This window comes from Ooceraea biroi, chromosome 9, assembly GCF_003672135.1.
Source record: "Ooceraea biroi isolate clonal line C1 chromosome 9, Obir_v5.4, whole genome shotgun sequence".
NCBI classification, from domain to species: domain Eukaryota; kingdom Metazoa; phylum Arthropoda; class Insecta; order Hymenoptera; family Formicidae; genus Ooceraea; species Ooceraea biroi.
The window spans coordinates 13,895,991-13,908,855 of record NC_039514.1 but is presented as its reverse complement, the minus strand read 5'-3'; the positions used below and the strand labels follow the sequence as shown (position 1 = coordinate 13,908,855).

At 34.0% G+C, this 12,865-nt stretch overlaps 1 protein-coding gene across 10 annotated transcripts in view; it reads right to left on the bottom strand.

Moving 5' to 3' along the window:
• Positions 1 to 309: 309 nt before the first annotated feature.
• Positions 310 to 12,865, bottom strand: part of LOC105277294 (diuretic hormone receptor) — a 32,294-nt gene continuing 19,738 nt past the window's right edge. For 5 of the 10 annotated variants that reach the window (XM_011335553.3, XM_026972448.1, XM_011335550.3 and 2 more), the window contains 10 exons: positions 9,252 to 9,435; positions 7,333 to 7,429; positions 6,384 to 6,468; positions 5,902 to 5,982; positions 4,070 to 4,146; positions 3,268 to 3,390; positions 2,305 to 2,490; positions 1,965 to 2,119; positions 1,707 to 1,749; positions 311 to 1,517 (listed from right to left, as the gene is read on the bottom strand). In XM_011335553.3, coding sequence (XP_011333855.1) covers positions 1,371 to 1,517; positions 1,707 to 1,749; positions 1,965 to 2,119; positions 2,305 to 2,490; positions 3,268 to 3,390; positions 4,070 to 4,146; positions 5,902 to 5,982; positions 6,384 to 6,468; positions 7,333 to 7,429; positions 9,252 to 9,435 — 1,178 coding nt within the window. In that variant the 3' untranslated portion in view covers positions 311 to 1,370. Of the gene's footprint in view, positions 1,750 to 1,964; positions 2,120 to 2,304; positions 2,491 to 3,267; positions 3,391 to 4,069; positions 4,147 to 5,901; positions 5,983 to 6,383; positions 6,469 to 7,332; positions 7,430 to 9,251; positions 9,436 to 12,865 lie in introns of all 10 variants that reach the window. The other 5 variants (XM_011335554.3, XM_011335551.3, XM_011335555.3 and 2 more) reach the window with 4 other exon arrangements.

Genomic DNA, 12,865 nt, shown 5'->3' with positions numbered 1-12,865 from the left:
AGATAAGCTTCCCGACAGAAAATAATCTTAACTGCCCAAGTAAATCGTCGTCTGGCATCACTTTGCTATGTGTGTATATGCTATAATATACTAATATTTCAATGTATTAATAATAAATTTAAATATCATAAAAATAAATTAAAATTATAATTCTTAGATCTTGAATAATGGCGAAAATGTATATAAAAATATTTATACATACACATATACACACATACATCAAACACATATATACATACACACACACATGTACAAACACAATTGTATTGTTTTAACCATGTTTTCGAGCTTTTGTAAAAGATATAAAGAGAGATTTTAAATTTTATATATTATATACATAGACGTACAAATAATACATATTTCATGAGATCTACGAAACAGTTTCAGATAATTCCGCGCGTATATTGTATAAATAACACCAATTTTCAACACCAATTAAACTAAGAAAACATTTCTCATTTCAACTGTTAAAGTCACACTCCAATGTAAATTGTTCCGCTAGCTTGCGAAGTGTCGGAAATTGTTTGACCTTTGAGATACCATTGGAATGTGTTTGTAATTAGACAAGTAAGGTAAAACAGAATTATTCGGATCAGAAATATTTCTGAGTTATAAATCTGTAATGCCCTACCAGGTACACCTTCATGAGTATTTTAAGTATATAATTATGCGCTAATCTCTCTTCATTTGAGATATTATAGTAAAATCGTCAGTTACACTATTATAAAACGACAATAAATTAAAAATAGAGACTGTCTTTATACGTCGAAGATATTTCGATTCATTCTGATATGAGCCATGCACCGATCCATTTTAGCGTTATATCTTTTATCTTAACATTATATAATACATCTTTTTTATATACATATAATTTTATATACATAAATATTTCTTATTGTAAACTTAAATTTATTAAATTCAAAATTTGGAAATATATATACTATATCAAAATTTAATCGATTTACGAAATTAATTATGCATACCAAAGCTTTGTACATTACCGGTAGTTGTGTCTATAATATTCTGTTTTTCGTCATTTCTAGTCTCCCTTAATAATATTTTAATCTTAATGAATGAAAATTCGCAGTAAAAGATATCATTAATTGGTCTCTGTTGATATGAATTTAATGTGATCGTTCGTGATGATCTATGCACGTATCTATATCTATATACAAAAATTGCATGATCTAAATTTCAGAAAATAAGTTCCCATCGATTCTTCCGATTGCACCTATATTTTCCGAATTATACACGTAATTGAGATTCTGAAATTACGTTACATTTTTCTTAATATCATAATATCGCATGTGTATGGAGGTGTCGGGAATGAGAAATAATCATTCGTGATACGTGTATTGAATAAATGAATATCATTGCTCGTGAGTAATTGCTTCATTCTCTCGCTGAGTTCTTTTCGTTGAGAAGCCTATGTGAAAATTCAGAGGAAAGCGCCGAATTCCAGTAGTTTTCGCATAGTTGCATGCTTCAGGAAGAACGTGGTTCATCAACGGAGTCGCCTGTGATCAAGTGCCACGTTGCAGTCAGATAACGACACCAGATAACGACGAGACTTATCCCCATTGCGAAATTTTTCCCATGAAGTCGCCTCACTCGTTCAAGTTCTCCGAAATAACTTTCTTAGATTTATCAAAGAACGTCGTGGTAGAATTTGGATCTATTACTATTGTAGTAGTAGTATCACTCACCGTGGACTCTCGCTTCTGGTATGGATTCGACGGTTGGTTCAACCTGCAAAATGAAGATATCGTTTGAGAGTTTAATACAAAATGCGGGGATTATTTTACGTACGTATACACATATACCTAAATCAATTTTTTTACGCTTTTGATATTTGGTATTGCCAGACCGCATTCAGGAGGAAAACAGTTACTTTTGTGACACATCGCACTTGCATTCGTAATTTACCTTTTTTGTGAATATTTACGCGCGACTGCGAAATGTACCTTATGCTCTCCGTTCTTGAACGAGGGGACCAATTGTTGTAGTATCTTCGGCGGGAATCGAGATTTCGCGCGGCGCTCCATTGCGAGATCTGATGCTTGATCGCGTTCTGCACCTCGGTATTAAGAAAGCAGTAAAAAACCGCCACGACGAATCCCTGCAACGAGGAAGAATCGTACGAAATGAAGATAAAATTAATTTTTTTCAACAAAAGCAATCAGAACCGAATTAAGATACACGAGAATTTTTAATGCAATCGACCGAGTGCTAAAGCAAAACAGTTTAAAAACTGTTGAAATTAAAAATTTCAGCGTCCGTGCTTTTCTTTTCTCTATTATTTACCTGTAAAGAAAGCATCAACGCGCGTACGTAGGAGAACGCATTTCCAGCTTGGCCTTCGGTGGGTCCCGCAATGACTAGCACATATGTCACTCCCAGAAGCGGTATCAGCACCAGGAGAGCTTTACTGGCTTTCCGATATTGTTGAGTTTCTACATTGTGGGGGGACCACAATTTCGTCATTATTACCTGCAATATATATAAAGGCTCAATTTAGGAGAGAGTGTACGGCCATTACTCGAACGAAATTAGCTTTTCATTCGCATCGCTGACGCTGGAATACATTTCCCGAAGTTATTTCTGAAAGCTATTTCACATGTCGACTTATGACGCTTTTTCTCTCGTTCTCTCTTTCTCTCTTTACACCGTAAATTACGATTAGAAGTCTCAGCGCGCGGGAGAGACAATTTATCGCCGGATATATACACCGGAGTACCAATCGGGCAACTGCTTTAGCGCGTTTCTCCGCGCGGGATCACCGATTACGTTAAATTGGAACATTATCCGTCACGCTATTTTACTCGCACGAGCGAGCGGTTAAAAATATTGAGACAAATATCGGGTTGATCGGAAAGTCCGGAGTTTTTTTTAACAAACTTTTCGATTAAATTTTGTTTCTTGTATTTTCCAACTGTATCCAGTATTATCATGCTGAAGCGCTATTATTTCAATTTTTTTGTTTTAAGTATTATATTATCTTCAATATTTTTTTAAATTTTTATCACGACTTAATTGTTTTAGAGCCGTTATTTTAGTTATTCATTGAAGACAATTTGTAAAAATATGCCAGCGTTAAGATTAACTTAATAATTCGAATAAAAAGCGAAAAAAGTAAGATTTTAAAAAATAATAGAAATCGACATAAACATATAAAGGCTAAACAGTGGAATGAGTAATGTTCTCTGAACGGTGACAATGCCTACAAGGTCTAATTTCAAAACTAATTTTAACAACGTGTTGACTTACCCACATAATCGTGCAGAGGATCATTACGTTTATTACGAGAACTGCTATCGCAGGTGCCTTATAAAACCAATCGTAACTATGCGGTATCATCCAGGGACAGTGTCTCCAGAAGAGTGCCACTTCCTGCCGATATGCAATCGTGCTTGTAATTAACGTTAAGTAACAGTTAATTGTATCATTGATGGATCGTAACTAGATTTTGCAACTAAACAGACAGAATCGGGACAGAGAGCTCGTCAGGTATACTCGTCGTTTCAATCGCTTACAAGTTAACTTCAAAGGTGCTTCACGGGCTTTGATATCTCGGCACGGAACACGGAGTGCTCGTTTGTTCGTTTATATCAAAATAGTCATCAATAAGTTAAACGAGTTCTTGATAGCACGAAGTGGACACGTTCCTCGACCTCCGAAAACTATGCGCGCGCTGTTAATAAAGAAGTTTTTCTTTCGAAGCTGTAAAGTAAAATAAACGAGTTCGCGTCGAACGTCGTCGTGACGTACGTGTGAATGATGTATAGGAACGTCCCAATGTATAAGCCTTCTCGAACACGTTCTCCACGTGCGCGTTACTTTTCCCTTTCGTTTCGCCTGTCACCGCGTGTCTCATCTTTGTCACGTTCTTTGACGTGGCGTTAATAGGCGAGCGTGGCTGAAATTTTGATCGGTACTTTTGGTGGCATACGTTATCAGTCCGCTATCGGTTTGCCACACGTCGCTATCGGGAAATGAAAGATTTCACGCGCAACGAGACGGAAATTTACTGTCGGGTTCGCGCTCGAGACACTCTCGTTTACATTTCTACCTGATTAGCCTGGCTCGTGGCGTCCTGATCCAACGACTTAGCGATTGCCCACGTAGCTATCACAAGCAACGGAATACCTAGAAATTTGATTCAGTTAACATAATTTTAGTTATTATAAAGGAAACCGTTTTGTGCGTATCTTAACGTGTATTTTCTATGCAATTTTTTAAAGAAATTACTAGCTATTCAACTATCGTGCGATTGTTAATCGTTAATCGTTGAATTATGTTTTTGTTGTTCAATTTTGTTGTCGCTAAAGTAGGTATACGCTTCTTTATAATACATATATGTATTTATATATATTTATATATATTTTCGAGACATATTAAGGGGGGAGCCTGCTTTAGAACGCTGAAAATAAGGTATATTTTACGAATTGTTTTTGGAGAAACTATACAGCGGATCATTATAAAACTTTGATGCATTTATTAGTACATGTTTAAAGATAAAAAAAATTATTTTTTGATTTGAATATATCGCTTGTAGAGGTCGTCCTGGAGAAATCTTAGTGCAGCCGCGTCGCCGGCATTGCAAATTGGTGAGCATTCTCCTGCCTCCAAATTTCGTCTAAACTGAAAAATTGAAATATCTTCTCGTTATTTATGAATTCCCATCGTCGATGAACCAAAGAGAGAAGAAAAAAGTTGAAAAGTGCCAAAATGGTGGAGCTTAGAACACAAAAGTACGATTTTTAGGCAAAGTTTTTGAACTTTTTCATGCAAAAATAATTGTTTAACTTAATGTTTTTATGAATATTAAAGGTTCATCGACGATGGGAATTCATAAATAACAAGAAAATATTTCAATTTTTCAGTTTGGATGAAATTTGGAGGCAGGAGAATGCTCACCAATTTACAATGCCGGCTGCACTAAGATGCCTCCAGGACGACCTCTACAGGCGATATATTCAAATAAAAAAATAATTTTTTTTATCTTTAAACATGTACTAATAAATGCATCAAAGTTTTATAATGATCCGCTGTATAGTTTCTCCAAAAAAATTCGTAAAATTATACCTTATTTTCAACGTTCTAAAGCAGGCTCCCCCCTTAAGCATACTATATATATATATATATATATATATATATATATATATATTGATTTGTTGATGCACTTGATCTGATAATGCTATCCTTTAATAGTACAATCTTTTTTCTTTTTTTTTTACCACCTCGTTATTATTCTATTCTGATCAAAGCTGATAATAAGTAGTTCTTTTAATAAATTATTAGTTGCCCAACGACCGCGCAATCGCTAATCTGATTACTGATTTCGCGCTACTCTGATTTTGTCAGATACAGAATAATAAAATCCAGCTTTTTTAGATTAAAACTGAATAATTCATAACAAGTATTTTGTAGGTAAAAATAGAATCATAAACGATATGCTTGGTTTCCAACAAAGACGAGGCTTAAAACTAGGAAGAGTGACGCATGTCAAATGTCAAAGTGCTATTTTCGTATATTCAAACAAACCACGGTAGAGTGACTTTGGCTAAATACGGCTACGCAATCAATTCTTGTTTACTTGTTTGTAGGAGTTTGTACAAGACTCTAGCAATTAATTAACTTTATGGTCCAACCTGTTCGATACAATTTAGCGCTGGACGTATAACGTCTAATATTTATTACATAACGGACAAATAACTATGTGTTATACAAAGAGCAATAAAAAGGGATAGATAGTTAAATAAAGAAATATACATACATTAATTAAATAAAATGTAAAACTTAAACTTTCTGTTTAATAAATTTAGTGTAATCTTGTCGTATGTGATTAAAGATGATACAATGCTAATATGAAAAGAAAGGTATCCAATTACGATTACTCACCCCAGCCAATCATTATGAAAAATCTCAGCTTGATGTTCTCGACATTGAATGCTTTCACAACTAACAAATACAGATATAGACCTACGATCATAACAGAACAAATAGAGTAAACAAATATAACAGTATATTACAAATACGGTATACTTTTTTATAAAGCCTTTCTACATTCTCCGAAATAATCTTTTAAAAATATTTTTTAAGTATTATAATTTTTAAAGAAAATTGCTTGCAATTTAAAACCAGATAGTGCTGCTGCAAATTTACATCATATTTTTATATAAACTTAGAAAGAAATTATAATTGTTTCCAAACTTCCAAAATTCAATCTAGAATTTCAGAATTCTTTTTAAAAGAATTTCTAAACTAAAATTCCAATAATTTGCTTCCTTTTCTTGCGTTTTGGAAAGATAAAGTTGCAGCTTTAATATAAAGATGATTATATCTTCATGTTTATTTAAAGCGTTGTAACATATCTTACTTACCCTCAACAAACATCCAAAAAAAATTCGTTAAATGGAAATAGTGAAGAAGAGAGAAAAACGTCACGCAAATCGGTTTGTTTGTCACCTAGAAAACGTGTAAAAATCACATAAAAATTAGATAAATGCTTGAACAGACAGATAGTCAATAATTCTCCATATGCATCTCTCTATTCGTATCTCTCACGTTCTCGCATTCGCGCCCTTGTCCTCTCTCTAGCTGTTCTATATGGCAATTTAATTTTAGCAGTCAAAGCGTAATGGAATTAATATTACAGTGTGATGGATCAGAAGCAGTGCTTCATTAAATTTAAAATAATTTCGTACAACGTATAACGCGTATGGTGCATACAGTACCGAAAATTGTTATTAATACATTGAAATTGGAGGAAAGAGTTTTTGAAAGTGAACTCAATATTGCAACATTCAGTTGTTTGTTTCTTGAACTTGGAAAAAAGCATTTTTTTTAATATTTTATCATAAATAAACGACGCAATAGATGTATGGCTTTAACGACAAAATACAATTGCCAATGTGTGAAAGCATGCGCCTATAATCTGCTTAAACGTTTTAATGAAGAGGATATTGGGTGTCGGACACGCACACACGCACGCATCCACGCACGCACGCACGCGCGCGCACACACACACACACACACACACACACACAGTGAAGAATGTACAGAATCTCTCTAAAATTATGTTATTATGAAAGACGTCATTATTTAAAAGGCAATGTTCTTTCTTAAATTCGGAATAACAAAATATTCATCAACATGTATATGCCTATGTAACTGTTTTTGTAATGCAGTTCACAAAGCATGTAATATCCACAAATGTATGACGGACTTTGTGCAACATGTATTCGTTTCAGAACAACATGTCGCTCTCATGTCGGATTTCCTACTCTGAATATTAACACGATCGACTGTTAAGCTCATTAAAGTGTTTACCTTAAGCACCATAGTGGTCAAGATCCACATCAGGTCAGTCAAAATATATGTGAACATTAAATTCTTGTGTATGTGATTTCTAAGGCCCCGCAAACCCCTGCAAGAAGACGAGAAAAAATCGAGGTATTTTTCAAGGACCAATTATCTCAAGCATAGATAATATTATACAGTAAAAATATATACGGAATAGCGCTAAATTACATAACACAGTTCAATTCATAGTTCTGATACAATCCAAATACAACACAATGCGAGTATAATTTACAGATATTTGACGAATGTGAAGTTAAATTATTTAATTTAAATTTAAGTAAAATTTATATAAATAAAAATGAGGATTTTTGATATGTTTAATCTTAAACGTTCATTAATCTTCAAAACTGTTTAAACTTTAAACTCAAAGAAAGACCTGCTTCCAATTACGTTTCTTTGTCTCTTTATTTCTTCATTTATTGAGAGATAAAGTCTTTAAGTAAACAAGATTGTCGTGTTTGGCATCGTTTGAACAAATATCGCGCTGATTAAATAAATAATGCACAATAAACAAACAAATGTAACAATAAATATGTCCGATATAATTAGTCTATGTGAGTAACCATAATCGCTAATTATGTATCTATAGATAATTTGTTAAGTATAATGCATGTAAATACTTGCTTCACCATCATGTTAAAAACTATTACATTCCGACATAATTTTATATTATCAGTTGTTTCATCTTCAAATGTTTGCTCTGTAAACTCTGTTTCACGGAATTTGCCGCTTATGTATATATGTCACGGGGAGGGTTAAAACATTCTGTATAATATATCGCAAAACCAATTTAATATTTGTTTGAACAAGTTTCGTCCATCCAAGTTCAATATAAGAAGTTTCTTCTTGAGATTGCTTTTAGCTTTGTCGATTATTGGGGAGACTGAAGTTGAGTTTTATCTTATTTAGGCTTATATCAGTTTTGGCGCAGTGATGCTTAAGATATACAGGATCTTCCGCTTACACTTGAATAAAGTGAAGACAAAAATTCTCACATGTACATCATACACCAACATGTTAGTATGTGTGCCAACATGCTCACACCATTTAAGCATTAATATCACCCGTTCAATTTTTAAATAGAATTATTATGCCATGTCTAATAATTATCTCTAAGATGCTTGCAACACTACTTGAAAAATAGTCTGCAAGGTAGTGCAGAATCTTAAAAATTTCGAGTCTTCCATGCTACGAAGTTAATAAACTCATAGACTACAGTGCGATGGTACCTGGAGCAATCTCAATTTCGAATAAACCAACTGAACGTGCCTTCTTTCAACGAGCGCGGAATTACAAGCTACGATGGCCATTACTATGCTCCGTTTTCGGCTATTCATTTTAGCCATTCATTTTAGCCGTTCATTTCAGCCGTTTCAACGGTTCTGACTCTACCTATCTCTCGTCGGGGTTTCAACGTTCGTCGCGATTTACAATCTCTCGTGACTCGTGTGTTTTCTCTCATTGTTATCTCTTATTATTGCAAACGGAATTCTAAATACAAGAAAGAATGTATAAAAAATATTTATAGCTGTGAGAATTCATTATGGCAATAAATTAAAAGATACAAACGAGAATGTTTAAATGGAACGTTAAAGTCAAATGTAGAGATGCTTGTTTCAATTCGCGATTTTTTCTGAAATAATGCAACAGTCGAGGACATTTCAATACTACATATAATTAAGTCTCTATTCTATCAATAACATTAGTATAATCAAATGAGATGCGTTCACAATGATAATGCGTATTTCAACTTTTCATTATTTATTAATATAATGAAGAAAATTTGAACTTTTCGGTCTTTGGACACCCTTCAGCAGATATGATAGCAAACAATCCGGAGAAGTTTCATATTACATTAATGTAAATCGTTGAAATGTTTTACTTACGTGAAATGAAATATGAAGACTGCCACTATCAGAAAAGATAAGGAAAGGCTGTAGCCGATGAAATATAGTGTGGTTGTAGTTTCCACCTCGGGCTCGACAGTCAGCAGTCGCAGGTCGCGACACAGAGAGTAATTAGAGTAACTAGACCACGTCCCGTTGGGCCAACACCATCGACTAGCATTTTCTAAAAGCATACATAATCTCAATTAACATGCATTATCATCGAGATTTACAACATGCCTTTGTTCTTTCGCCAGGAAAATCCTCGCAGAAGAGGGCATGTCGGCAAGCTATTAATATTACTAAACCGCGTTCAAATTTGTCTTGCAAGCAATTGTTTCCACTTTTTTTCAGTAATTTTGTGTCATCTTGCAGCGCCGCTGGACCATGACGGATATTGGCTGCGTTGCATTATTCACAACCACAAGGAAAAACGTTGGACGAATCGATACGCAGAGAAAGAGGTCATACCCAGAAGTAAGCTACTGCAATAGCAGCATGAGTGGAAGTATGGTAGATGTGCAAATTAATTAGGTGCTCTTTTTTAAAGAAATTAAGCCTTTATTTACTTTCTTCTTTCCGAGAAAGGATTTGTCGATAAATAGAGAAGATGATGACGAATATTTTGAAGATCGGCGTGTTTATTACTTTTGTAAATAAAGGCTGAATTTCACCGAATTAATTTGCACTAATTAATTTTCACCTGTAAATAACAGCAACAGCAGTGATTTCATTGTGTCGCCTTTTAAATAGTTTCCTTGATTTATTGAATGGACCAATACGGCTAGTCAAGTCAACAAATGAGATGATAATAAGAAGATAATAAGAGATAATGAGAGGCATTGTAAGCAGAAATCTCTGCGGATTCCCTTTGCGGACAAAACACGGAACATTGGCCATCAATTGGTTCGGATGTAAATGGAATGGTGATTAAAGTCACAGAGTTTTGATCGAAAGCACGGCTTGTGCCCGACAGGGCTGCCTGTGATCCTTTTGTCTCTTCATTATTATTAATAGCGGCTCGGCGCTCCGAGATTTCTTGCCTCAAAATAATGATCGACTATTCGTAATGATGCTTTATTTCAAACAAGTTTGCAAAACTTGTTGGCATGCTTCTATTTATCCCGCGAAGCGTTCACACATACGTATACGCACACAACGGCTGGTGCGTTATGAAGTCATAGAGCTCGTCATAAAGTTTCGTAATTATTTCTGGAAATTAACGATATACACTTCCGCACTCGGAAGCTCGTGTAATGCGAACCATTAGTTCACGGCAAGAGAACTTTGCACGGATACGTAAATAATAATGTTAATTGAAATTTATAATATCGTTTACTTTAAAAAAGGAGAGATCCGGGCGACAAGAAGTAGCCTCAGCTTCATTTTAGCCGTATTGCGTGAAATTAGCGCAATCTCTAGAGTTTCCGATGAAATCCTTTACGATACGAAGAAATATTTTGGATATTATCGGTGTGCTTCAACCTGTCGAAATTTGCATCGCAACCGGAATAAAATAAACACCGAGATTTTATTTCAATTTGAACTCCTGCATTGCGTATCTGAATTTTATGATGGTTCTGTGTACACACACCGTCATGTTCTGTATTTAGATCATAACGTAAAAATACAGGAACGCGCCCCATAAGATTTTCTCAGTCGTGCAACAAAGCGGATGTTGAAAATATTTTTATATAAATATTATATATTCAACAAACTTTGTTATATTGCGGTTTTTCTTCATTATTTTCCATAAATATCAAATTTTAATATGTTTAAATCAATTTAATTATTATTATAAAGATAAAATTAATTATTATTATATTCTTTTTATACGTTTTAATTAATGCAATTCATATCGTATTTTTTAAAATATTATTATTTACATAATATAATTTAATTATTGTGTTCTTTGTACAATTAAATTTAAATTCATATTTACTAAATCAAATTCTAAAGGAAACAAGCGATAATTCAGTAGAGCAAGAAATACAGCAACATAGGTAAATAAACCTAACGTAATAATTAGACGTTGTAACTGTAATAGTCGCAATCACGTATGCAATTGCATCCCTAAGGATATATCAGCAAACCAGAAACACTCTCTGTTGGGATAATAACAACCGTATTGTTTTGTAGTAATTGAATATGTGTTCGCATATACATGCCAGCGTTAGCACTGAAAAATGCCATCGCTCATATAAACCCACGCGCATAAAGGAGTGCGATGCGGAATAAATTCTGAATAAATTTACAACATTTACACAAAGTAAATTGATGCACATTTAATTAAATATGATCGAATTCGGAAAGAAATGTATTAAATACACAACAAATATGCAAAGAAACGTGCAAGAGCTGCGTTCATATCTCAAAATGCTGACGAAAATGATAAAACTCATTACATTTGCATCATATTGCGCGAGAAAAATTGCAAGAAAATGTAACTGTCTCCTCAGTCGCGTAATAAGACACGCGCAACAATCTGAGATTCGAGGTAGCTTGTTAATTTAACGATAAACTGTGTAGCAATGCAAATCCATCTATTTACCGGCGCGGCGGATTATTATCTTTAAACAACTTGCTTTCTCTCAGCGAGAGTTTCCTTTTTAATTTTCCTGGAGCATGCGCGGGCTTGGCGAGGTACCTCTTCATTTAATCCTCAGCATCTGTTCTAACATTTCCATAGGTACCGTCGCCGGGATACACCTGTGGGAGACGCTTACCATGTATCGACACAATTCAATAATCAATAATGGAACATACGAATAAACCACAGTAGACGCCGCGCAGTGGCTCGTATTTATCGAAGCGAACGCTCTGAAAGACGCAAAGGTGTTTGCCCGATCGCGTGATAGGCAGACTTTCAAAGCAGAAGACAGAGACTACAAACTTCAGCTGAACATAAATTATAAGTTGGCCTAACGATCTTTCCTTGATGTCTGGACTTATAATTCTAAATTACTATTTCTAATTAATTAAAGATATTGAAAAATAAGGCGCATTAGGTTACTATTCCGAGTATCAGAATGATGAATTGACAAGGTGCACGCGATCGTTTCTTTCATTTGTTGGTTTCCACATGTTTTCATGAATCGCATAATAGTTTTTCATATCACTCATAAGGATTTAGTATTTAACATGCTTTCGAAGATCTAGTAAGAAGTTGAATAATAATGTGTTAAAACTATTATAAATTATTCAAAATAAATAGTTAATGCCGCCAGATCAAATCAATAAAAGAATAAAGTCATTGGTCGTCAACTTGACTTTATTCTTTTATTATAAATTCTAATTTATCTCTGAAATTGTCAATAAGTATCTAAATCAAATATGTAATATAAAGATGTTGAATGCAGATTATATCTTGTGTACATCTTTTATGATGTACGTTAGTAATTATAATACAATTTTTAATTATAATACATACATATATATACATATAATACGTAGCAATAATGCTCGAAGAGAAATACAAATAAGTAAATACCATAGCAATGAAGTCATATTATTCTCATCATGCGCGGAGCTACATCAAAGTCACTGAAGCTTGATAAGAACGATAATGACAATAATATTGACATTAAATTGCAAACGATATGACAACAACATAG